The sequence below is a fragment of the Acinonyx jubatus genome, chromosome A1 (genome assembly GCF_027475565.1).
Source record: "Acinonyx jubatus isolate Ajub_Pintada_27869175 chromosome A1, VMU_Ajub_asm_v1.0, whole genome shotgun sequence".
Classification (NCBI taxonomy): Eukaryota; Metazoa; Chordata; class Mammalia; order Carnivora; family Felidae; genus Acinonyx; species Acinonyx jubatus.
This window is the reverse complement of record NC_069380.1, coordinates 11284973-11312869: the sequence shown is the minus strand read 5'-3', so window position 1 is coordinate 11312869 and position 27897 is coordinate 11284973. Positions and strand designations below refer to the sequence as shown.

Sequence of the window (27897 nt, the reverse complement as noted above, 5' to 3'; positions counted from 1 at the left end):
GTATAATATGAGAGAGGCAAATTACTGTTAAAATTAGGATCATTAAATTTACTAATCTTCCTCTGGTTTAAGGATCTATTTCTCCTGGATCTGAATGAAGCACACCTTGCCATTCTCATAGATCTCTCACAGAACAGATGCTTAGCTTTTCCAAAGTCTGTTTTGGCTATTCATGGTGGAAGGCAACAGGTAATGATCCTGAGCACATTCTGGATATGATACAGAAATTATTATCATTATTGATCCCCATGCGTGATGTTTATGATTGTTCTTAGAACCGTCTGGTTATAAAAAGGAGACGTTGAATATGATTTCCATATTCTGTACCTATATCTGCTGTCTTATCTGTATCTATACCTTTATCTGTATCTGCTGTGATAAACTGTCACCAAGTAATTTTTTTTTTTCCTAGTGGAAAAGGTTAACTGTTGTGCTGGGATTTTAAAATAGCTGTTTCAGTGAAAAAATGAAATAAAAAATGTGGAGAGGCAAGAATACGGGAGAGAAAAAGAAATCACAATGTGTGAAGAAGTTAAAAAGATTGAAAGAATAAGAGTACAGAGAAAAAAGACTGTGCAGATTACTGGGAGAAATACACAAAATATGAATAGAAAACAAATCCTAGCACCGATTCTTGTGCATCCAATCAGTGGATCGGCTGGATGAACTATCTTGGATGACAATTCTGGAAGTCTCCGGCACTGAGCCCGAGACAGAACCATGAGCTTGCAGAGAAACATGGACGCCCAGGGGCAGGGAATGCTACACCGGGCAAGGATGATGGCTCATACTGATATAACTGCACCTCTGGTGAAGACCCGGCTGGATCAGGCATGAGAAGTGGGGTTGTAAGGGAAGGCTTCTGTCGCAGGAAGAATAGTGGGATGTCTTTCTGGAGGATACGATAGCTCTCCATTAGAGGGAACGGTGTTGAAACTGTTACCGTGGTGGAGGCTGAAGAACTGAGATGCAAGAGTGCTATTATCTAGCTCAAGTGTGTGTGGTGATTAAAAGTCAACCCACAAGGTCAAAACAGTGTCTTACTGATTATGTCAGATTTTTCTATGTGTGAGAAAATTTAGGAGATGGCTAATTATTCAAGACAATCTGTGTATGTCAGCTATCAAACTTAACCACTCAGGATTTGTACTGAGCTAAGTACTAGTGACTGAACATTCTAGAAATGTTGGAAACACTATTCTTTGAAATAATTTTTTTTCCACACTAGAACTCTGTCAGGTAAGAATTATTGGTGAAGGGACATAAGTGCACTGTGGTCAAAATATATTTGCCCAGATATGCCTACTCAGAGTAAGTCTGACATGGCAATGGATAGTAGGGTGATCACAAGTCAGTACGCCCAGGACGGTCCTGGCTTATGCCTGTTTCCTGGGTGCAATTATTATTAGGACTCCCTTTTGAGAAATGGTTCTCATCTGGATGAAACTTTATACAGTTGCCATACAAAGACAGCTCCTAATTCCTGGAAAATAAGCAGATCTGCTTGGAAGTGTTCATGGTATACTGTTGGATGCCGCTTGTTGACTTCACCTTTAATTGGAGAAGGTGACTACACAACGAATTCCGTTGTGCGGCTGCCTTCTCAGGCATCATAAGATTTCCATGGGTCCTATTTAAACCTCACTCTCTCTCAAGAGATATAACTATGCAACTTCCAGACTAGATTTTAAAATTGTCTTGTATTTATAGTTTGGAAACTATTCCCATCCTGGAGCCACAAAGAAAAACACTTTTTGTCTCACGCACACCTCAATGTAAATATGCGCGCAGATAGGCATACATACGCTAGAAGGGAGGAAGAAAAGCAATTATGTTGTTATAAATCTGCGACGATGCAAAACATCTACTTAGCGGATCTGAATGAAACATAGCATCATCTTACCTGCAGTTCCTTCGTAGCGGATTGAATGGACAGAAAAACAAATAAGAGGTCTATTTAAAACGATAATATTAAAGATACTCAAGTGCATTTATCTTAGTTTTAACACAACAGCAACAAACAGTGCCAACGATATATACTTCATTTGATGCAACTTAAAAAAAAAAGGGAAAGATATACAAACCCCCAAAGAGAGAAATCAGTACCAAGCACCAGCAATTCCAATCCTCTTAGGGGCGGATGATGTATCTGGGGTAACAAATCATAAATACGATTTCTGAAATAGCTTGTCACTTCCGTGACTGACACCTTGTGCTCCTCAACGCCCTTTTTTTTGGTGGGGGGGGGGATGCTTAAATTTTTCTTTGAGCAAATTGTTCAGTGTTGTGGGGAAATGAATGAGGCTCATCAACTGGGAGAAAAAAAGGCGGCATCACCTGATCCATCTCACGAGGCTAGTGTCTGTCATCCTGGTGTGTTCGCTGCTAATGTGCAATTAATAGCAAGGACACGGCACCTTCTAAAGATTCCAAAAATTTCAAAGGCAAACTGTTACAGATAGGAGTCAGTAAATTCTGAGACTATTTAATGAAAAGGGACAGATCTAAAAAAAGTTTTTTTTTTTTTTTTTTTTTGATCATTGTGTTTTCTCTAGATGCCAGATATGCTTGGCTTTCTCAGATGAGGATATGCTGGAATTATTCACCAATGACAGTACAAAGGAATGCCTACTATGTACCTGACACTGTGCTAGAAGCTTTCCAGAGGTTCTTACCTAATCCTCACATCAACTCAGCAGGCTATTATCATACCCACTTAATAGCTGAGGAAGCCAAGAGCTAAGTCAGGGGCAGAGGTGAAATTCAAAGTTGGACTTGCCTGACCCTAAAGCTCGAGCATTTTTACTGTACTACCCTGTATGCTTGCTAGAATCCCTTATTATAATCTTATTGAGAAATAGCGAAATATTCTCAGATGGTTTAATTTATTTGGATGAAATACATACTTTCACACTCTTAAGTTTCTTTCTTTCTTTCTTTTTTTTTTAAGTTTTATTTATTTATTTTGAGAGAAAGAGTGTGTGCGAGTGGGAGAGGAGCAGAGAGAGAGAATCCCAAGCAGGCTCCACACTCAGCATGGAGCCCAAGGCGGGGCTTGAGCTCATGAATGGTGAGATCATGATCTGAGCCCAAATCAAGAGTTGGACGTTTAACTGACTGAGCCACCCAGGCGCCCCCACGTTCTCAAGTTTCTTATATAATCTTAATTATATAAGAGAAAATGATCACTATGATTTTGTAGTTCTTGTTTGCTAGAATAACAGAATACTAGAAGTCAGATGTAGCATTCATTATTAACTGTCCCCCAAAGCATTAGTATGGTATTTATTTTCAAGTGAGTGGCACCTCATATTTTCCTTCCTTTATTTTGACAGAAATTAAATTTGTTCAGAAACCGTGTCTGATTGTTCCACTTGATGTTACTCCTGCCAGGTCACGTCCCATAAGACATTTTTTTTTTTTTTTAAATTTTGGCTGAGACTGGAAAATGATGCCTCTCTTGCTTCATCAAAATTTCCCTCCTTACTTTAACTTCCAGAGTGAAGAGGGTGCCTAAGCGTGAATTCTAGGCCAAGAACAAAAATTAGGTCAGTGGTCCAGATCAGGGAGCTCATCTTCGGACATCCCATATAGCTTTGGCTCAGAGACGTTTTGAAAGTATTCTAAACAGTTGTATTTTGGCTTAGACTTTTTAAAACAATCCTCACCACATTTAGTAATTGATTTATCACTTATTTATTAAAAAAATTTTTTTAATGTTTATTTTTGAGAGAGATAGAGACACAGAGTATGAGCAGGGGAGGGGCAGAGAGAGAGAGAGAGACATAGAATCTGAAGCAGGTTCCAGGCTCTAAGCTGTCAGCACAGAGCCTGATGCAGGGCTTGAACTCACGAGCTGTGAGATCATGACCTGAGCCGAAGTTGGACGCTTAGCTGACTGAGCCACCCAGGCGCCCCTCTTTATCACTTATTAAGGTTAACAGTAGAAAAACTCTGCAGTACTTTTTAGTGGTTCTAGGATAATTCAAGGTGAAAAGCTGACACTTGCTTTAAAGGTGTTTTACAGCTAGCATCTTTATATTCTTTAATGACTGGGTAGGCTAAACTTGTTTTCTACAGAAAAGAAGAGGTAGAGAAAACATTCTTCATCCTGGGGACAGAATTCTCCCCAGACATCCAGGGTAGGCCTTGGCCGGGAGGAACAAAAGCGGAGAGCTCCTTGGCCTTACCTCAACATAAGAGGATTGGTCCACAGTCCCATCCTTTTAGGGAAGGTAGGCAGCTACCGGAAGTACCGTTTCCCACAAGTTTCTAGTTGAGTCAGGAGATGCATACCAGTCACGGGATAGGTTAAACTTTGAATTTGGGCCTCCGTTGTAACTGTAAGACTGGCAGAAAGCCCTTTCTTTGTCTGGGAAAGACAGTGCATTTAGCTGAATGTGAGCCTCAGGATGTGAAGTAACACCAGGAGCCGGCTCCTTATCAGGCATTTTTAGGTAGCCAGTCTCCCTTTGGTCAGTTTTGTTTTCCTCCATGGGGCGGAGACTTTCCCCAGCTGGAACGTGCCTCTAAGCTACTGAAATGAGAGGGTCACAATGATGCCCCTCCTTCCAATCCCAGTTTTCAAACACATGATTCATAACTGAAAGCATCCTATCACCATAATTATCATTCAAATCCACAAATCTGCATTGGCCGGTTGAGACATGAATTCAGCGGCTCCAGGTGTCGGGGACACGAGCTAGCAGCCTAGAGCAGAGCAAAGAGCTCTCGGGTGCACTATATCCTGTTTCAAGTTGTGATTTCATCAAACAGCACAACAATGCTGGAGCCCCGAGGCTCCCTTCTCAGGTCGGAGCAGGCAAGCTTTGAAGTAACTGAATCAGAGTAATTTCACTTTTAAAATAATTAGACTCTTGGCAAGTTTTGCCCAGGTGCCAGCGAACAGGCTCAGAACCTGAATGTGTTTGTGATTTTTTTTTTTTTCTTTTAAAGTTCACCTTTGGACTGCACACACACAGTCTTTGTGTGGTCATTAAACGTCAGATCCCTGCCATTTAGAAAGAACTTGGCAGCTTAAATGCTGTGGACTCAGACAGGAAGGGTGTGGTAACTTCTGCCAAAGTCAAGCTGCTGTCCTTTGGATAAGTTGATTGAAAACAAAGTCTACAGCTTCCCAATTAAAGAGTCTGTTATAAAACCTGATCAGTTAGCAGGTAAAAAGAAACTTCGTTAGTCAAGGCAAGGCTGAGGGGGGTATTTTTACAGAGAAGATACTGTACCTCTCCATCCTCCAGCTCCACATCTAGGAAATCGAAGTCCCTAAAGACTCTAAACTGCTGCTCGCTGTTTGTGTCATCCATGTTCTCCTGCTCCCGGGCGCCGTCCTCGGAAGACACCAAGCTCGTCTGGTGCTCCAGAAGGTCCAGATCCCCACACGATGAAAAGATCACCTACGAATCGCAAGAGTCCTCTCCTGAGAGACGGTTCTCCCTTTGGTTGTTTGTGCTATAAAGACTGCAACTGGCTGTTCGTGGCCATCTATTTCGAGTACACACCTAATTCCTTAAGCGGGTATTTTTAGAATGTTCTTTTAGTATTTATGTTGGACAGGTGCCTTCAGATTAAACTCATTGCAAAGACGCAAGTTCACACAGGAGGAGAAGGTTCGAGTCACGATGCTGCTTCTTAATGAAGACTGGATCCCATCGGAGCATGTGTGTGTGTGTGTGTGTGTGTGTGTGTGACAACTGAGTGTATATTCACAGACAAACTAGAGCAGCCAAGAAATTTTCCACTGTTTCTGAACTGAGGTCGGAAATTGTACACATGCACATACACTTCACATGCATATTATCACATAATATTTTAAGGGCTACTGATACAAAGATACGTTATTATAGAATGGCCTGTGAGTACAAAGCATTTAACCCTTTCAGAGATAAACCAGGAACCAATAAAGAATAAGACACAGAGGACAAATACTACAGTCCTTGCTCATCTGAATTACAGACGAGTATGTGAGCAGCCATGCTCGTAATTTATACCTAAATTCCCTTCCTGTTGGTATAAATGGAACAAAACTTTTTTTTTTTCCTATTAAGACCTCTTGAATGTTAATAATCTTAGAACCATCTTCTGTGTTTAGTTTTTTTCCCACTGGGACATTTTAGTAGAACTTTGTAGAAATAAACTGTAAGTGGACCTCAATGTTTTGCTATCCAGTCTCTCCTGAACATAGATTGATATTAAATAAAAGTGAACGGTATGATTTTTTTTAGCCATCATAATGTCTATCTATGTCTTCCTTGAGAAGCAGGCAAATCGTTTGTATTTATTTAATATAACAAGTGCCTCTCAAAAGTAAAAAGAATGAATGGATTTGAAATGTCCCCCTTTCCTCCAGTGTTTAAGAACTGTCCTGTGACTTGCACTATGTTCTCATGCAATGGCCCGCGACACACAGTTTGCTCATGGATTGCAAGTGGGTCTAGGAGAGAAATAGCACTGAAGGCCAGGCAACTAGCTCGTGAGAGACGCGGCTAGAATGCAGGCTTCCTCGGTTGAAGGCTCTTCTTCCCAGTTAGCACTGCCTCTCTGACCGGCAACATACTCTGGGTAAACATTTCTAGCACGGAAGCAGGCAGTTGAGATCTGAGGAGGACGCGCCAGCCAGAATGGCAATAGGAGACTGTCCTCGCTGGAGGGCCGCTCCGCAGAGGGAAAGGGCGCTTGTCACTCTCCCTCCTCCCACCCCGCCACTGTCACCTCGTCCCCTCTGCCCTCAGGTCTCAGGAGCAGCAACAAACCCACTGATCTACTGATCATAAGCTGAGCTTAGCTGCTGGCTGGCAGGGGCACATTCCGGACCGTAAGAAACACCCATCTGCACTTTAGCAAGTATTTACGAGCCTCTAACATTTCACCTGCTCGTGAACTACGTTAATAGATACATTTTGAGATTTCAGAGACAGCTCCCCTGAGCAATTGTTTGCTAATTCTTACTTCATTTGGGAAATTAGTTAGATATTTATTTTTTATTAATAACAAAGAGGCTGAGATACGCCGGTGAAACCAGACCCTGAGATTTTTATTGCTTTTGCTATGATAGTCTCACAGACAACCTGAATTAGCTAAATTTTATAAAAGCTAAATTTTATATTAGCTAAGTTCTAATACTGTGATTATTCATTTATTCCAAAGCGCAATGGCATGTTGTTGTTTTAACTGTAACATCAGTGGATGTATGTAAGAGAAAAAAACTATAATGATATATCATTATTTTGATCCCTATTCTGCATGAGTCAAATAATGACATCATAGGAAGGGGTGTGCATACGTAGAGTAAAATTATACCCCAAAAGAATGTATATTAAATATGGTGCAGGAGATCGTCATATATATATTTTTATTTTTATATTTTATTCTATGTAATAAATAATTATATAATTATATATTTTATTTATATTTAATTAATATACATATACATATTAACGTAGTCTGGGCATATTTATAACAAAATCCAAAGAATTTTAAAAAATGAAAGTAACAGTGCTATTTACAAACTAGAGCAAATAGCTAACAAAATCATTCACTGTTTCTGAACTAAGTGAGATTAAAAATCTTAGTGTGGAAAGAAATAGCCTATGAGTATGATCTAGTATGAGTATGATGGTGGATATCATACTTGTAATTCATAGAGGACTTCTCTAAAGGTAAAAAGATCAAAGGTAAAAATGATATGGTACCAACATAAATGTGATATATGATGGAACTTACTGATGGATTTTTGCTTAATCCTACTTCTTGGCCACACAGAGAAAGGACGTGCACCAACTTCTCTTTTGTCCTCTTCTGGAAAAGAGACACACAAACACGTTTTAATCATGGAGTTCTGTGATCAAATCTGTTTCCATACTATCGCTATTAGCCACAAAGGGCTATGGTCCCCGAAATGTGGTGGGAATTGAGATGTAAAATACACAAAGACTTGGTATGAAAAAAGAGAATGCAAAATATCTCATTAATATTGCAAACTACTGGTTGCATATTGAAGTAATAATGTTTGAGATATATTAGGCTAACTAAAATAGGTTATTAAAATTGATTTTACCTATTTCTTTTTACTTTTTTAAAAAAGGCAACTTTTACAAAGTTTAAAAACAAGACACACACTATGTTCCTACTTGACAGTGCTGATCTACATTTTCCTGAGGGAGGGGTGTGAAACTCAGCAGATATTCGTGACTCCCCTTGATAATCTTTTCTTGTCTGTTACAACTTCCAGCATTAGCAAGGCTTTCCTTTCACCTAAATTAAATCTATTATGTTCTAGCACACATTTCTTTTCCTCAAATGGAAGAATAACTTTACTTTCTGCAGCATTAAAGAATTCAATTATCTGTAAGCCATATTAAGTCTTTCTCAATTTATTCTCCCTAAAGTTAAACAGATTCAATTCCTTTTGCTTTTCTTCATGAGCCTTATTTTTCAGCCACTTAAGCACGGAGATTCTTCCATAAACCATCACATTTTCCAATGACATAGATGAACTAGGTCTCGGGATAATTGGAGAGTTGAGAATGAAAAGGAAGAGTAAGCCAGAGCCTAAAAAATGTTAATTACTTCAGAGATGCTCTTAAAGCAATCTTTCTGACCCTGTAAAATGATTTTTCCCCTTTAATCTGATTTAAGTTAACGTGGAGACTGCTTAGGAGGCCAATAGTGCTCCTTTTCTTTCTTAATGGAATTTGGCTTACTGCATTCTTCTTTCCACATTATAGAAGGGACACCCAATACAGTATTTTATCAAGGCCAAAGACAGGAAGACCTTAATGTTGGAGAATGGCAAGAGATTTGCTAAAATATTTCCCTAAGTTTTAGTGGGCATGTTACAATTCGGGGAAGGAATCCATACAGAGGAACATGGGTGTTGGGATGTCTATTTGCCTTCTCTTTTCCAAATCCCTAAGAATGTATAGTAGGCTCTCTTACTCAACAGCTCAGTGAACCCTTACTGAGAGCCAGCCATGTTCCAGCAGGCCCCGTGCTATATATTCCACTCCTCCAACCTTGGAGGGTGAAGGTGAGTCCTGCACGTGTGCAAAGTGTTCTCTGTTCAGCGCCCACCCATTTGGCCTTCTTCCAGTAATACGGTCCCTCTTTTTATCTCAGAAACAGCTCCTCTCCCACTGTGGGACTTTGCCTCCCTCACACGTGCAGCAAGAGTCCTTCTAGAATTGCTTCAGATGTTGGGAAGGGAATGCCTTTGACCTGAAATCATCGGAGCCAAAGACCATATAAATCTGGAGCTGCTCGAAGTTTTTGGTGCTTCATAAGAGAAGAGTCTGCCTCAGAATGAAATCACCGGAGAGGAAAGGAGGGCCAAGACTGGGAAGGGAAGGCGAGGACAGTGAGAAGGGCAGAGGGAGTCTAAGGACCCAGTTCCTCATTTTGTGTACTAGAATCCAGCTGTGCTTGAAGCCAAGCCATGAGAGTTAATAAATTCCTTTTCCACTTAAGGTGATTAATGTCACCAAAGAGGTCTGAATAATGCAGAAGTTTTACTCGATGGCAAGCCTGATGACATTAATGCAGTTGCCCATTGAGCAAATACGGTCTTAGGCTGTACTAAGAGAGAGATCTACAGAGAGAGAACTACAGAGAGATCCAGCAGCCGGTTCTGCTCCACATAGCTCAGACTGTCCATGGAGACCACTGGAGTGCATGCTTAGGGGACAGCAGTCAGAATGGCGACTGGAATGCAAAGTGTTTGCACCTTTTAGAGAAAGTACAGGCGTCCCCAGTATTCATTCACAGAGCAGCAGGAAGTCTGACTACTTTCCACCCTCTTTTTCCTTTCTGATTCCTTAGCTTCACTCACTAGTCCCTTCCCTTTCCCTTCCCCTCTCCATCAAGGTAAGAATTTAGATCATTTTACTGGTCTAAAAAGCAGTGTGGGTAGATTCCCGTGGTTCATGGCTTACGTATCTACCTCCCAAACCAAGGGCACACTGTATACACTGTATGTTAGCCAATTTGACAGTAAATTATATTAAAAAAAAACTTCAAACAATAAAATAAAATGCAGTGTGGCCTGAGGAAGCAACCGGAAGGGCAGATTCTGCATTCTTATGAAGCCCTATCGTATAGAACTGGTTGGGAGAACTAAGGACATAGTCTTTGGAGAAAAGAGAACTCACTGGAATGAGTGGTAGAGGGGAGAGGGTTTCTTTATCTCTCTGAAGGTGAGAGATCAGATTTCACTTCCTAAGTCTAAAGAGAGCTAGGACCAATGGGTAGCAGCGGCAAATGTCAGACTTCAACTCAATGAAATGAGCTGTTCCAAGATAAGACAGGGTCCCTTGGGGTGCCACGGGATACTCATCACTGAAGTGTTGATGCCTACGTGGGCAATGCCAGGATGGTGATGGAGAAACCTGGGATCACATGGGCAGTTGGGCTCAAGAGGTCTCCCTGAGCTCTCTCTTCCAATCCCAGGGACTAGGATTCTATACCTGAGAATACTGGGGCCTTTTCCAGCTAACAGGAACAAGGACATTGGAGTTGGAGCCCGATGAGGTAGAGGATGTGCTCCTGGTGACGGCCATCGCCCTGGGCTTCCCATCGCGCCCAGAAGCGTTCTGCAGCTCATCGTATCGCCTCCCGATGATTGGCGTCTTGACAGAAGAGAATACAAAATCTCACTCTTCTATCTGTTCAATAGTTCTGTGGAATATGGGATCACTCCACCCAGCAGCAACCAAACATTGCCTATTTGATTAAACCTTAGAGAAGTTCAGTGTTACAGGTAGGCTCATTTTCCTGATGTGCAAATACACATTCTGATTTTTTTTAAGTTTATTTATTTATATTGAGAGAGAGAGAGAAAGAAAGAAAGAGTGAGCACAGGACGGGTAGGGAGAGAGGGAGAGAGAGAGAATCCCAAGCAGTCTCCGCACTATCAGCACAGAGCCTGATTGGACCTCGATTTCATGAACCATGAAATCATGACCAGAGTTGAAATCAAGAGTCAGATGCTTAACCGACTGAGCCACCAGGTGCCCCACGTTCAAATATACATTCTAAATCATTTTACATCGTTAACATTTTCCCACCCTCTTTAGCAGCTGAAAACAAATCCAATTGCTTGTTCTTAAACCACTGGTAAAGGTGAGAAGCAAAACATTCAGGAAAGCAAATAGTTTTCAGATTAAGCTTAAAAGAATTTCTTATCATTCTAACAAGAGGCCAAAATTCCTTCCCGTCTTCCCAACCTTTGGTCACCAATCTCTATATACTCTCAGTTATTTAAAATCTACTTAGAGTGATTATATCTTTTCAGTTATTTAAATGAATGAGTTCAGGGCCAGGTACTCGGGCAACGCTTTGGAAATTTCACTTCCTGAGAGTTCATTTCACACACGGCCGGGTGGCAGCTGGGTAGGCAGCACCACCCAAACTTGAGCCCCAGTGGGGCTGCAGAATCCCATTTGTGGGCCTACCCTCAGAGGTGGTAGACACTAGCTGGAAAGTCTCCATCTGGTTCTCCAGGCTCTTTATTCTGGAGCAGCTCCGTCCCTGGGGCGTGCAGCCCAGTGGCTGCATGCTTTCTGTACCCCTTTGGAACAGAACAAACTCCAAAGAATAAAAGTAGCTTTCCCCGCCAGCAATGTGAAAAAGGAATGTTACAAATGGAAAAAATTATTGATTGGATACCTTAATATCAGACCCACGAACTATAGATGCAGGTATCACAATAGCAGCAAAAGAGTATCTTAACCTGGATACTGAAATGATAGAAGGTCACTGAGATCACGTTGTGAAAAAACCCAAGCTGACTACAACCTACCTACTTAATAGAGCAAGTAAGTTTCACACAAGCAGATCTAGTTTATTCCTTCAGTGGACTTACTCATTCAGCAGTGTTGAAGAATGTTTGTTAAGTACCTGTAATGCACCAGACTCTGTACCAGACCCTGGTTACAAAATGGACAGAGTATAGTTTCTGCTTTGGCGGGCTTATGGGTCACGGGGTAAGCGAGACAGGAGAGCAAAGTATTTGTGCATCTTAGAGTTGATACAGGCTTCCCAAATGTCCATTCTCAGAGCAGCAGGCAGATCTGACTACCTTCCACCCTCTCTTTTCTTTTTCTTTTTAAAAATTTAATGCTTATTTATTTTTGAGAGAGAAAGGGCAAGAGAGAGCACGTACGAGTGAGCAGGGGACGGGCGGAGGGAGAGGGGGACAGAGGACCCAAAGCAGGCTCTGTGCTGACAGCAGAGAGCCCAATGCGGGGTTCAAACTCACAAAACCTCGAGGTCATGACCTGAGGTGAGATCAGATCTTAACCGACTGAGCCACCCAGGTGCCCCCCAACCTCTCTTTTCTTCCCGATTCCTTGGCTTGGTTCACTAGTCCCCTTTCTCCTTCCTTCCCGCTCCCTTGAGGCAAGAATACGGATCATTTTACTGGTCTAAAAAGTCGTGTCACTTGGGGAAACAACGGTAAAGGCAGATTCTGTGTCTCTTTAAATCTCAGTCATTTGCTGGTCTGGCTGGGAGGTCAGGGAGCAAAGTTGTGGATTTAAAGATAGGACATGATACCTGCCAGATAAAGAAATGAGGTCAGGCTTTAAAATGCTTATGATCATTCTTTAAAAAAATTTTTTTTAATGTTATTTTATCTTTGAGAGAAAGAGACAGAGAGAGAGAGAGAGAGAGAGAGACAGAGAGACAGAGAGACAGAGTGGGAGCAGAGGAGGGGCAGAGAAGGAGGGAGATACAGAATCCGAAGCAGGCTCCAGGCTCTGAGCTGTCAGCACAGAGCCAGACATGGAGCTCGAACTCATGAACTGCGAGATCACCACCTGAGCCGAAGTCGGATGCTCAACCGACTGAGCCACCCAGGCACCCCTAAAATGCTTATGGTCATTCTATTTTAAAGTTACCTCTTTCAAAAAATCATTTTTATATAGCTGAGGCTAGTTTCTATTTTTAAAAGCTGCCAATTGGAGTCCCAATGAATACGACATTCACTGTGTTCCTAAAAACCAGAACCTAATGCAGGCCTTAGAAAACTTACTTTGAAGTAAATGTAAAATAAGTCTCTCCTTCCCCAGACAACTAGTTTTGACCTTTGTCACCTGTTCTCGCTGCTGAAATTTACAGAAACAGATAACATACCTCTGAAATATCAAAGTGGAAGTCTAGGGTTTTTCCAGGTAATTCCTTAGAAGCACTGGTCCACACTCGATGTATTTCTATCTTTGAGAGGTCACTGTGCTGGTAGGAAGGCAAAACTAGACTGGCAGATCGAGAAACCACCAGCTTCAGGATATTCAAAGCTTCTCTCCAGTGAACACTCTGACGGGAATAAAACATTCAATGGTTAAAAACAATTTCATTTTTAAAAATGCATCAACCCCCAGCTACTGAAACTTCTTATGATCAGTCAGAATTCACAGATTTAAAATAGTGCAGGAAGTTCCATCATATGTAAAAGGCAAAGGACGTAAAAAATGTGTACAGATGAGAAGATACATTTAGGAAACAAGCAAATAAGAAAATACCAAATTTTGTCCATATTCAAATAAATAGAAATTTAAAAGTACAAGGTACCATTTTGGTCAATGAGGTAGCTCTTTGGTACGAATAAAAAAACAAACCCAATGCATTTATGCTACTGGCCACTCACTCTCAACATTCTCCCCACCTCCAGTCTCTGTCTTCCTTGGTCGTTCTCCTATTTCAGTGGCCTCTTAATTGGTCCCCCCTCTTGCAGCCGCTATTGAAGTCCAGCATACCCACCCCAGCTACAGTGATCTTTCTAGAACTTTTCAGACCATGCTGCTTCCCTGCCTAAACTCCTCCAAGGGCTCCCTCTGGTGGGCAGTGTGGAGTCCACACATGTTGAGCACAGCCTACAAGAAGTAACCTCCCCCCAGGCTAACCTTGGAGTTCCTCATACCAGGCAAGCTCTTTCCTTGTTCCGTTGTCCTGGAATGCCCTTCCTCTCCTTATTGGCTTATCACATGCCTACTCTTTCTGTGAGACTCACTTTGTTTTTCAATCTTTGTCTCCCTGACAGGCCCCAGGCAGGCTGATGGGCTTCTCCCATAAAAATATTGAGCACAGATAAGCGAACTTGATAAAAGTTATTATTATTATTTACCTAGCCTGTGGAATAAGAGCACATGAAATAAAACATATTTCCTTCCCTCTTAAATTCTGCACAATGGGAGGTCATGATTTGAATGTGAAATCAGTCCCCATTCAAGATAAGATATCGAATAACAGAGATAGCCCACAGTCCTGAGTTAGTTAGAATAGGCAGTCTAGTAAAACAATTTTTTCTTTGCACTAGGGGCAAGGGATTTGTAGACAAATAGGAACTGGACACCTGGCCCTCAGGACTGCTGTGAAGTGAGAAAGTGTTACTGAATGCCTACCAAGTGCACGACTACTTTCGGAGACATGCCACTTAAAACACGGACAATAAAAAAGGCTTGGAAATCATTTTTAGCATTAAATAATTTCCGCAAGCAACGTGGTATTCAAGTGATGATGGGGTAAAAACGTCTAACATTGACACTGTATGGCTTTGTCAATGAGTTCAACCAGATAGAACCTAGCATCTGCCCTTGAACTCTGCAACTCAACAGGTACACTCCTGTGTTTGTTTGTTGTAGTATTTTCAAATACATTCATGCAGGTTGTTAACCTTACTGTCCTCAACTCTCAAGTGACAATTTTAATCCCTGAATTAACCCTTTGTATGTTGAAACACCTGCCCTAGGTTCCTTCTCCTTCTTTGAAATAGGAAACCACAAATACAACCCTGCTGGCCCTCCCAGCCAGGTACCTGCTTTCAGTACCCAGCCTGCGAGCCCCAAGAGGCAGAACTGTGTCCTCTGAGGGGCTCAGAAATGCCTCAGCTTGGTCCTGTCTTTCTCCTCAGTATGTCACTCGCAGTGTGGTTGGCCACCACCCCTGACTGCTCTCAGGGCGTTAGGGATATCAACGCATGAATGTGCAGCCTGGCGCCCATACAGTTCTACAGCCAAGGATAAGCTACAAGCGAAGCTTCAGTCTTTCTGGGATGACTCTCTGGAAACATCGTAGCTCTTAAGTGAAGGTATCCAGATACTCACTTGGACATATTTTTCAATGGTCTTCAGAACTTCCACATTAAACTGCTTTACAGGCACCACTGACAGATCCATGTAGCTGAGCAGACTGTAGATCACCTGGAGGAGGGGCTGCTGCATGCTTGGGAGACCCTTCTCCAGCAGCTGTGGGAGGCAAGGCACAGGTCAGTCAGTGAGACTCCAGCCTTTTCATGCACAAGCACCGATGCTTCCCAACACCTTTAAGATTGCACGTTTCCTTAGGAAGGAAAAGAAAATCCTAACTACTGAAGGAATAAGGTTATCATTAGAGGCAATGTAAGCAGGTTTGAATATATAAATACCACATTTACAAATGAAATACAACAAAATAAACCTCAAAAGGAAAGCATCGAATACCACCAATTATTGAAAATTATATATTAAAACAAAAGACACAAGTTATTGGTTATCAAACTGGCAAAGTTTAGCAAGTGATAATAGTCGGTATTGGTGAGGATATAAGATGGAAATGTAACATCAGTGGAAATGTAACTTGGATAATTTGGCAATTGACATCCAGAGTACTAAGAACAATTTATGTCTTTTGAACTAGTTATGTACTTCTAGGAACTTTTCCAAACCTAGAGATAGACATAAAGATTTATATATGAGATTTTACTAAGGTGTTTTTTATGATGGTAAGAAACTCACAAGAAAAACTAAACAAAATAGCTCTGTAAGTAATATAAATGCTGAACACTAGGGAAATGGATACATAAATTATGGTAAATTGCATGATAAAATATCATATCATCAATAGAATGGCATTTTTAAAGATAGTAAAGGATATAAGATAATATAAATTGAAAGAGGAAGGATATACCATTTCTTTGTGATAGATGATGCTGAAATCAATGTGAATGGGCGTGTGTTTTTTAACAAAGGAAAGAAATCTCTAGATAATGTAATTATTTTGGATGATTTTTCTTTACTTCACCTCCTCCTCCTGTTCTCTTCCCCCTCTTTTCTGTACCTACGAAACTTTCTTTTATGGACATATACTACGATATCAACAATATTTTCAAAAAGGAAAGCAAACTAATGAGAAAATCTAAGTGACGTTTATCAGGATAAAAGATTACTATTCTAAATAAAGAACTGTAGAAAGGATCCAAATATATGCTGAAATTTCACATCAAAAGTGGTCAAAAGAAATAACTGAGCAGTTAATGTAGGAGGAAATGGGCAATTATACAGATCTATTGTGTGAAAAAATGAAATATATTCCTAGAAAGGAAATACATAAAGAGAATAATTTTCAAGTACCAATAAAAATATTAGGTTGAAAACAGGAATAGAGTAATAAAATATAGTGAGGATATGGGAAAACACATTTATACATTGTTGACAGTATCGTAAACTGGGAAAGTGTCTGTGAGACCAATTTCCCAAATATGTACAACTACATTTGTGTATTCCTTCACCTGGATAGTAACTTTGGGAAGTACCACCAGAAGAAATAACCTGAATATTATCTGATAAGAAGTCTACATAAAAGAACCACTTGTAATAGAAAAAAGTTATGAATATAAGCAAAAGAGGAGACGTTTAAGCAAACTGTGTTATCTTAACCTGTTAGAATCCCACAGTTGTTGAAAATGACACTATGTGAGCTATGTCAACACATGTAAACACACACAAAATTACTGTTAAGTGAACAGAACGGATTCACTGGCAATCCTGACCACAGCGATCTATAATTATACATATGTGCCTGTGCGTACTTGAAATAGGAGTTAGTGTATCTTATGCATGGTGGGAAATTAAGTTGATAACAAAATCTGTAGTGACAATTTGTGACAAAGCCTGAATAGAACAAATTAGGTAATCTGTTCTTATTTATTTATTTATTTATTTTCAATTATTTATTTCATTTATTTATTTTCACAGTGAAAAAAATATATATAACATATATATAACACATATGTATATAACATATATATATATATAATATAAAGTTACCATTTTGACCATTTTTAAGTGTATAATTCAGTGGCATAAAGTGCATTCACATTGTTGTATGACCACTGCCACTATTTATTTCCAGAATTTGTTCATCATCCCAAATAAACACTCTGCTAACTGTAAAACACTAACTCTCCATCACCCCCTGCCCCCAGCCCTGGGTAACCACTAGTCTACTTTCTGTCTCTGTAGATTTGCCTATTCTGTGCACCTTGTACAAGTGGAATCCAATAATATTTGTACTTATGTGTCTGGCTTATGTCACTTAGCATAAAGTTGTCAAGGTTCATCCATATGGCAGCCTGTGTCAGTGCTTCATTCCTTTTGAAGTCCGAATAATATGTACGTATGTATATGCCACATCCCGTTTGTATTTGCGAAGCTTTTTAAATTCTACATTTTATTTTTTCCTTTTTCTATTTATTTATGAAAAAAAATTTAAATTCAAGTTAGTTAATGCGTAGTTAACAATGAATTCAGTGATTCATCACTTACATGTAACACCCAGTGCTCAACCCAACAAATGCCCTCCTTAATGCCCATCACCCATTTAGCCCAGCCCCCACCCACCTCCCCTCCAGGAACCCTGTTTGTTCCCTGTAGTTAAGAGTCTCTTATGGTTTGCCTCCCTCTCCCTTCCCCTATGTTCATCTGTTTTGTTTCTTAAATTCCACATATGAGTGAAATCATATGAAATTTGTCTTTCTCTGACTGACTCTGTTTAGTGATCTAAACAAGTCTTGCCTCCTTGCTAACTTACACTTCACTTTGTTTTAAAACAGGCATCGTCTGTAAGCAGGGCATTTGCGTCAGTTATTCCGGTACGTGTGTGTTTTCTTAGCGGCTCTTGTGGGGCAGATGTCACCAAGGTGATTGTCAAAAGCAGCAGGGTGGCATATAAGAGAGGCTCTTTGGGGTGTTGACATTCTGAATACAGCTCACACATTGCTGACCCAGACTGCAAATCAAAATCCTGCAGGACCAACTGTCAACGCAGATGGAGGGGGCAAGGACCCTCTTCTAGGTTCAGGTTCAGTCTTACGGAACCTTTCAGACAATGATTGATTCTGTAACTTATCTGCACCCTACACTGTTGACGTATCTGAAAGAAAAGTTTGAAGGTACCGTCCTCATCACTTCCAAAAAGGCCCTGGCAAGACGTATGCATGCATATCCCTCAAACAAAAGCAATAGTGAACATGCTAACCTGAGGTGGCTGTCAGTGACCACTTGCCTCATGGGTTTCGTGACCTAGTGGGTTAAGCTAGTGGGTGACTGGAGGTGCTGCACAGAATACATTTCATTTGCTGTGTATTTCCAGCACCAATGGACAACAGGGGCTTGGAACAAGTGTGCTAGAAACACATTTCTATGGGCACAAAAGAATCCCATTCCGGTTTTAAAAACAAACTTAAAAAGGAAGATAAAAAGTTTACTTCAAAATATATGCTGGGTAATTGGTTCAGAGACAACAACCATTAAATATATCAAGCCACATAGTAACTCCTTAAATAACATATGAACACCTGGGGTAATTAAGATAACATTTCTCCATTTCTGGAATGTTCTGACACATATTACTGTAGTAAAAAGAAGGATTTTAAGCTTTTGAGGTGGGTTATACCTCAGTTCAAAGGCTGGCTTTAAACATATGGCAGGTTATTTAACCTGGTTGGGCCTCAGATTCTTTGTTATAATAGAATCTACTTCAGTGGCTTGCTGTGAAGATTTAAAAAGATTCCATATAGCATCTATGATAATATATAATAGGCACTCAGTAAATGAAATTAAGAGATTATTATCCATTCCATATAAATATTTTAGCCATGGAAACGATAATAGGTTTGTCCCTAATGAAGAGTTTACCTCTGCCAGGTAGGTCACCATATTCAAGGTGATGTCAGCATATGCTTCATGAAGGTATCGGCAGACCACGTTGACCCATGTGGCACAGTCTCTCGTGTAGCTGTGTGTTTTATAAAGGGTCATGACATGCGCAAGATTGGAAAGTTTGGGGTTCTTCTCTTCCAAACACACCTTTAAAAGAAGAGAATCAATTAGGGATAAAATTGCCTGATAAATAGGGAGATGTGTTAGCAATTGTGCCAAAAGATAGGTTTGCAATTTTGCTCTGGAATCTGGAAAGCACATTGATATATATATATATATATATATATATATATATATATATTTTGGTAAGCTGCAAAAGCGCTTATCTCAGTAATTAGCTAATATGATTTTCACAAATTCTTTCCACCTGTCTTCTCAATAATGAAATCAAAAGACAATGTGCATCAGCTACTCAGAGACGTCAATTACTAGCAATCTCAATCATTATTCTCAGGTTTTGGGAAACTCATTTCCCTCTCTGGGTAATTGCTGTTCCGCATTGGACCTTCCTGAAGGCCCATATCGACCCAATTGAGTGTGGAACCAGAAATCATACCTGTGCAATCCTTTCGGCTATATCCTTGCAGAACTGATTGGGATTTTCAAAATGCTGAATCAGCTGGGGCAGGAGACACAACACGTTCAGTGGAAACCCTGGATCGGAGAAGATGCAGTGGAGACAGCTGAATATGGTACATTTTAACTGTTAACAGTGGGAAGGAATATTGCAGATTTTATTCTGAGGGGATGCAAAAGCAGTCTTTTGAACACAGAATCCAGGGAAAAAGCATACAACAACAATGACACCAGTTACTGAGGAGGCACTGAAGTAGATTTGTAATTCTGAGACATGGTGACTGTCTTGCTATGGACTGTGAATCAGGATGACTGGCACAGATTTTTAAAAGCAGATTAAGACGAACAAAAACACTAGTTTGAAACTTTTATCAGAAAGCATATTTTAAGAAAAGCTTGTTTGAGAGGATGTAAGCCAACCAATTTAAGTCTTGCTCATGTAATGCAGTAAAAGAAGACTCTTTAAAATGGTAAGTAATGGCTTAGTACTACTGTGTTAAGCTATACCTTCATGAAAAGAAGTCTGGGTCACATGTCATAATATTAAAAATACGGCTGGTGATTTGGCTTAATTCAAAACAAGAGGGAATCAAGAGAATTTTCAAGAGGGAGAAAAAGGCTAAGAAGAAAAAGATTTAGGAGTTAAGAAAAAAGAGAAAAAAAATGCTTCTCTGTATAAGAAAAATGGAATAAACTGACTGTATATGCAATTCGATCTAGAAAGCATGAAGAAATAATTAATACATATTAATATATATTAATATGTATTAATATATATACATTACTTTTGTACCTTTTATGCTATTGCCTTAAAAATGCCTTCTACAGTGTAAATAATTTTAAGATTTACGTTATGTGTAATTTTGGAATAAATGACAAACTATTCCCCAACAACCATTTCTAAACAGAATTGTTAAATGTACTAAGCCCATTATCTTATTACACCAAACGTAAACACAACAACCATCAGAACTGTGCAAGAGAATGAGTGATATTGGCTTTACCAATGGCTTGGGATGAATCCACCATGGATACTTTGGATACTGGTGTCAGCAAACTGAAAAGCTGCAGGGTAAGGTCAGTGGTGGTGAGGGAGGTGAATCCCTTCAGCAGTAGCTGCTGCAACCCTGAGAAGTCTGACCACTTGAGCTGCCCTTGGAGTTTCTCAAGTTTTTCTCGGTTCTCAGCTTTATCAAGTGGCATGTGAGCCAGTAGTCTATTCAACAGCCTTAAGGCCATTAGGTATTCGAACTCAAAATCAGATTCCATCAAAGCCACTGTGACCCAAAAGATGGTGGCCAATAGGTTTGTTGGATGGTTTATGTGTGATGGGTCTGAGAGGCTGTCCTTCAAGGAGGATGAGCTTCTGGTTTTTGAGGAGAGGCCTTGTTGGGTACAAGCCTGGATTCTGTCCAGTGTGGCACTCCTGGGTGGGTCTGAGGATCGGTCGACAACACCAAACTTCTTGGGCACAGAAAAGCTTCTTTGATGCCGGCTCCGTTCTGCAGTTGCTGTATTGCCACTGGCTGTCCCAGGGTTCACATTTAGTTGTCCTGTGCTCTTTCTGCTTGCTGTTAGTTTAGTGCTAGAGCTTAAATCTGGTGATGAAGAGCTGGGTATAAAAATAAAAAAGTTCAACAGAAAGCCAACACGCTTCAGTGAAGAGCCAGTCCTTTTAAGATCCACTGACAAACTATAAGGGAGGGAAATCATTCTTTGGAAACGCTATCTATTCTCCTCCCCCCCCCCCATACTCTTAAAGTAATAAATTTCCTTATTCCTAAACTTAAGCTATGAAAAAAACAAAAACAAACAATGAGAACCCTTACCAACAAAACCACAACAAAACGTAATACCTACTTATACATATTGAAAGGCTAAACAAGAGGGGTTGGTGGTAAAGTTTACTGATCTTTCACGTATATTTTTGTTTAAATTTGGGCAGAAGTAATTTAGAAATAAAGTGTACCTGATAGGCACAAAGTTTAGTATTCTATTAACTGACTGATAAGGAGAACAGAAATGGAAAGGATGTTATCTAGAAAGAAAAAAGTAACTGCATCAAAGGAATCTTTTTACACTTCTAAAAAATCTATGAGAAATTATCTCTAAGCCTATTTCAGGCTGAAAAGATAAAACTCTTTATCAACATTCCTGCTAAATTCTTACTGATTGAGATAAATCTGTAGGTTTATATAGAAATATAGAAAAATATGTATGATGTTAGTAATCATACTAAAATTACCTATCCATAAAAAATGTCCAACTTAAAAGTGAAACAAGGCTCAGTGTGATTTATGATAACATCACTGACTCAATCTCAAGCAAAATGAGCTCAATTATATAAACAGAATACAGAATTGTGAATGATTTGTAATGGGTAATTAAACATTGGCAGGAGAAAAAGGAATAAAAATAAAAAAGGAAGATCCTAAGATAGGAATATATTCACATAAAATCGACATTAATCCCAGCTGTTTTTAGTGATAGTTCAGATGAGTTTTATATATATTCATTCAAAAAAATAAGTAGTTTTGGTTTCTGTTTACAATGAAATAAACAGGATAATTATTATATAAAATTTGAAAAAGTACTCAAAGTCTTAAAAAAGAAAATGAGAAAGGATTACTGTTTGTATTATTTAGAACTATCATTTCTTCTCTATCTTTCTGATGTGTAAAACTACTTATATAACATGTGTCTGTATGTGTTATAATTTCTTTTTTTTTTTAAACTAAAGAAAATGTCATACTTCAAAAACTAGATTTGTTCTTTGGATTTTGCCCAACGTCCAGGCATGTCTCAAATATTAAGTCCAGCATATTTGATTTCAGAAATCATTAAGCTTCTTCTCACCGAGATAATACCGTTAAGAGATCGCTGTTCCTCAAGCAGTCAGACAAGTTATCCACAGCAGCTTCCAATGTAAGGAGTGCTTCCATTACGTAACCCTGCCAGACATGCAAAGATAACATTTTGTACTGCTTAAAACTACTGTTCCCTTCCTGAAGATAAATTTAATTAACACAAACTTTATTCAAATCTAATTTTAATATCATTGAGTGCTAGACAATCTATGCTACTTTAACTTACCGAGTCCAAAAACAAAATTTAACGGCCACTTAGGAAATTCAGATGGCTTAGCAGTTAGCAGGTAATCACCAAGATTTATTTCCCTAGATCTGACGTCCTCAACATGTCAATCTCATTCTAAATCCAGCAGGGAGAAGCAAAGGCTAAGGTGGCAATCGTTGCCCCTTGATGAGGGGAATGGTGGACATTTGAAATACAGAATGTCAATATCTGAGCCAGAAATTAAGAGCTGAGATATGAGAAGATCTGTGCATCAGTGACATTTTGAAGAGCACATCTAATGTCCAGAAAGAGGAAAAGGGGCTGGAGTTCACACGTGTGTTAGTCTCCTGGGGTGTAGTAACTTTTCTGATGGAAAAGAAGGGAAAGAAAGGCTTGGCCCAAGCTACAGAGCTTGTAATGCCCTTGTGATGCTTGTAACGCACCCCAGTGCCTGGGATCTATGTACAGGGTCTTCTTGTGGCATCTCTTCTCTCCATTACTTCTTCAGCTATTCTCAGTGTACTGAGGGTTAGTTATACAGAGAGGGGTACTGTTCTGCTTAGATGATGGAGATCCCTTCTCTGGGTGGGGAGACTGCACAACAGCATCCTGGTTTTGTCCTTTGCCAGCCTAGGGGCTGGTGGCAAAAGGAAAAAACAATGCAAATAATTCCCCAATTCCCAGTCAACTAAAACTAACAACAAAAACAACCAAGGAGTCACCAGGGGATTTTCAGTTGTTGGCTCAATAAAACAATATCCACTGAATTTCCAGAACAATGCGCCTTGAAGTGATTTTTTTTAGTTTATTTATTCATTTTGAGAGAGAGAGAGAGAGAGAGAGAGAGAGAGAGAGAGAGAGAGAGAGAGAAAGGGTGCACTAGCAGGGGAGGGGCAGAGAGAGACAGGGAGAGAGAGAATCCCAAGCAGGCTCCCCACTGTCCATGCAGAGCCTGATGCGGGGCTGGATTCCATGAACTGTGAGATCATGACCTGAGCCAAAATCAAGGGCTGCACGTTTAACAGACTGAGCCATCCAGGCACCCCAAAGTGATTTTTGTAAATATAAAAGTTCACATCCAGAAATTTTTAAAATAAATTGTATATGCCCACATGGCTGAGATAATTGGTGAGAAAAAGAAGGCTCAAAGAAAGTCGTTAAGGCCTCATCTTTGACATGAGAGAAGGAGAATGAGTTTGGTGGTACCTGAATCTCATCTCCATGTTCTCCAATCACCTCCACCAGCCTGGAGAGAAGGTCAGACAAGGCGTGTGCTGACAGAGGTTGCTTGAGCGCCCGGAATATCTGGAAGGACCGACCGGCATAGTGCCTCGAAGAGCTTGCGAGGGCTGTCTGCAATGCAACTTCACTCAAGTGCTGCTCCAGATGGAAACCTAGGCACCAAGAGGCAGATGGTCAACCTATACTCTGAAAACCCTGGGGCATCAGTGATCGATAGGTTTAAATCAGGCTAACTGCAAAGAGCTATCCTCTGGCGGTACTTGTTTAAGAATGAGCCATTTTGGAGTTAAAAAAACAACAACAAATTTGAACAGATCTTAAAGAGGCATAGTGTAGTAGAGTCAGAAGCTTTGCAGCAAGGTGGTCCTGCCTGGTTTTGAACAAGGGGTTTTGGGACTCTGAAAAGAAATGTAGTCTCTATGACCCTATTTTCTTTTTTTTAATTGGAAAATAATAGTATCTGTATCATAGAGTTGTGAAAATTCGACGATTTAAAAAAATTCTTTGTACAGTGTCTGACACAGAATATACTCACAAATGTATTCTTGTTTATTGCCCTACCATTTTTCTACATTGTTCTTCTGAAGTACTTTTTTGCATAGAGTACTTTCACTCCTTTTTTCATAAGAGAATTCGTTAGGAACAAGTTTTCAGAGTACTTGTGCAGAGGAAAGCTGTTAATAGATCGCATCAACTCTGAACACAACCAAGGCCTCTACCAAAGTCTTTGCTCTTCAGGATAGTCTATGAATATGCAGATATTGAAATGCAGATTTTGCCAAGAAGGCAACCATCATCTCAACTCTCGCCCGAATATTGGTTCTTCCAATAGCATGAAGGTAATCTCAGTCATCAGGAAACCACCTGATCAGAAGGAAGTGAAAATGTAAGGTAAAGCACATGATTGAACTCTGGGCCATTGATCTGTACTCTCTGCTGTGCCTCTCTGCAGGAGAAAAACTGACTACAAAGTCAGAGGACAAGATGAAAACAGTGATTTTGGCTGTCTCTGTGATCTAGGGGATTCCGTGGTACATTTGATGGTCACATGAAAGTGAACCAGGAAGGAGCATTTAATGTCATTGTTCTTAGCTGCTGCCTGGCTGTTTGACCCTAGGGACCTTTGGATTATATGAGAGGATGTTCCTACAGAGCAAACAAAGGGCCCTGGAAAATGGACTTAGGCATATTCAAGGTAGGAAATACAGGATTAAACCCACATAGGCAGTTCATAATTTATGAATGGATCGTGTTTCAAAATGGAATTTGTACCTTTATTTTGTTTCATTTTCCTACTTAATTTTATTATGTGTGGTGTTAGATCCTCGGTCAACAAACAAAATTTATTGAAATCAGAATGGACCTGACGGCTAGAACTATACTGGTAGGACTATAGCACCCCACCATGTTCTTGGTGACAGTGCCACCAATGACATGACAATGTCCTTAAGAAAGGCTATTTAATGTGTCACACAGCAAACCTACATTTCCTAGCCTTTCTTGCAGTTGTGGCCTTGTGCCTGAGTTCTGGCTGGTGGAATGTGGGAAGAAGCATGGATGCCACGTTCAAGCCACGTTCAAGCCACGTGTGGTGTAAATTCCTCCTGAGTAATCCTCCACTCACTCTCTTCCTCCACCTGCTGGCTGGATGAAGAGGGCTGAGGACCTCTGAGCCGAGGTGATCAGAGCCACAGAAGGAAGGTCTTTGAAGCACCATGTGGAAGGCTGCCTGCCAAACTATGCCAATGTCCTTAAGAGAGGCTATCTAAATTAAAGTCTCTTTAAACTGAACAGTTCAACTCTATACTGAACTGTTATGTGATTGGAAGTAACCTTCTACTCTGCTAAGCTTCTGAGCTTTGGGGGTTGTGTGTTGTAGCAGTTATGCTACCCTGTTTAATACAAGTGTTTCCAGGAACATATTTTATTGTGCTACAGTGGAAACAGACGAGAGCAGAGATGTATAAAGAAACTGTAGTGAGTAAAAATGTCTGGGGCAAGATGTGAAAAGACTCAGACTCTAAGCATCCTCTAGGAAAACAGTACAGGGATTCATGAGTTTTCTCATTTTCATAGTCTTCATGCAATCAAAGATTTTAAGCCAATTAAGGGTTTGTACACAAACAGTAAATTTCTTCCTTTGGGTTATATTCAACTATTAAGTGACTTCTAAGTGGGGGAAATAGCAGTATAAGAGGTGGTGACATTTCACAAACTTTCCCAAACAAGCTCAAAACAAGAAATGTCATTCCTATTCCTGAAATGAGAAACTCGTTTCAGTTTATCAGTATTTTTTGCTTTTTTAGAAAGCACCCTCTGATAATGAGAAGAGATGTGGCTAATCTGGAATGTTTCAAACTGTGAGATGTGCTAATTATCAGAGCAGCTGAGAAAGCCAGCGAGGTGTATTTCATTTGGTCAGCCTGGTGTGTGAAAAAAGGTAGGGGTAGTTGTTATTACTCTGAGGAACCAGATTTAAATTTCACACACAGATCAGCCCAGGCCAAGTCGAATCTTAATGGTATGTAGCTAAGGGCTTAAACATCCTGATGTTACTATAATCTACATAAGAATCACAGTGTGTTCAGAATATTGAATGATCATCGGCACAGGAATTATTAGCAAATACTTTCAAAGTCAAAGACATTTTATCACAAAATTCTTTTTTAAACCAGTTTTCAAATCTGACAGTTTTTCACAGTTGAGTCTGAATACAGTCAGTAAGATTTATTACTCATGGCTGCCTTTGCTTTTTTGTAAAATGTCAAAATTTGAGTATGCTTGACACACAATGTCACATTAGTTTCAGGTGTAAAACACAGGGATTTGACTTCTTCGACTTCTCTGTATGTTTCACTATGCTCACCGCAAGTGTGTCTACCATCTATCACTATACAACACTACAACACTACAACACTATCATACTATCATTGGCTAGATTCCCTGCGCTGTGCCTTTTAGTCCCGTGACTTATTCCTTCCATAACTGGAAGCCTGTATCTCTCTCTCCCCTTCATCCACTTTGCCCATTTCCCTACACCCTTCCCTCTGGCAACCCTCAGTTTGTTCTATTTATAGGTCTGATTCTGCTTTTTGTTAATGCATTTGTTTTTTAGATTTCACATGAGTAGAATCATGTTGCAATTTTTTTCTTCAATATGACTTACTTCACTTAGCTTAATACCCTGTAGGTATATCCACGTTGTCACAAATGGCAAGATCTAATCCTTTTTTATGGCTGTATGACAGTCCATTATTATATATTCTGTTACATACATTCCATTATGTATAAAATATACATATTGTATCAATGGAATATATATGGAATGAATACATATCTACAACTATATACATGCATGCACACATGCAAACACATACATGCACGCGCACACACACACACACACACACACACACACATCTTCCTTATCCACTCATCTATGGATGGACACTTGAGTTACTTCCGTATCTTGGCTACTGCAAATAATGCTACAATAAACATAGGGGTGCATATATCCTTTCAAGTTAGTGTTTTCATTTTCTTTGGGTAAATACCCAGTAGCTAAATTACTGAATCATATGATATTTCTATTTTTAATTTTTGGGGGAGAAATTTCGTACCATTTTCCACATTGGCAGCACCAATTTACATCCCCACCAACAGTGCGTGAGGGTTCCTCTTTCTCTACATCCTCGCCAACACTGTTATTTGTTGTCTTTTTGATTCTAGCCATTCTGACAGGTGTAAGGTGATATCTCATTGTGGTTTTGATTTGCATTTCCCTGATGATCAGTGATGTTGAACATCTTTTCCTGCATGTGTTGTGTCATGGCCTTCTCGAAAAAAATTAATATTAGAGGGAGTAGTTTAAATTGAGTGAGGTAAACGCAGCAAGGTGAACAGTGACCTCTGGGAATTATTTGATAGAGCATAACGCAAAAATACATGACATTAACAATCATTCACTTAGGCACATTTGAAATAAGCTTCAAGGCTCCCCTATGAATATTCTCCTGCTGTC

At 39.9% G+C, this 27897-nt stretch overlaps 1 protein-coding gene across 8 annotated transcripts in view; it reads right to left on the bottom strand.

Annotated features, from left to right (window-relative positions):
* Nucleotides 1–27897, bottom strand: part of FRY (FRY microtubule binding protein) — a 441627-nt gene that overhangs the window by 35955 nt on the left and 377775 nt on the right. For all 8 annotated transcript variants that reach the window (XM_053214058.1, XM_053214062.1, XM_027064642.2 and 5 more), the window contains 10 exons: nt 23844–24031; nt 22419–22513; nt 20567–21174; nt 19543–19640; nt 18963–19133; nt 15114–15254; nt 13147–13326; nt 10479–10640; nt 7741–7815; nt 5244–5414 (listed from right to left, as the gene is read on the bottom strand). In XM_053214058.1, the coding sequence (XP_053070033.1) occupies nt 5244–5414; nt 7741–7815; nt 10479–10640; nt 13147–13326; nt 15114–15254; nt 18963–19133; nt 19543–19640; nt 20567–21174; nt 22419–22513; nt 23844–24031 (1889 nt within the window). The remainder of the gene's footprint in view (nt 1–5243; nt 5415–7740; nt 7816–10478; nt 10641–13146; nt 13327–15113; nt 15255–18962; nt 19134–19542; nt 19641–20566; nt 21175–22418; nt 22514–23843; nt 24032–27897) is intronic.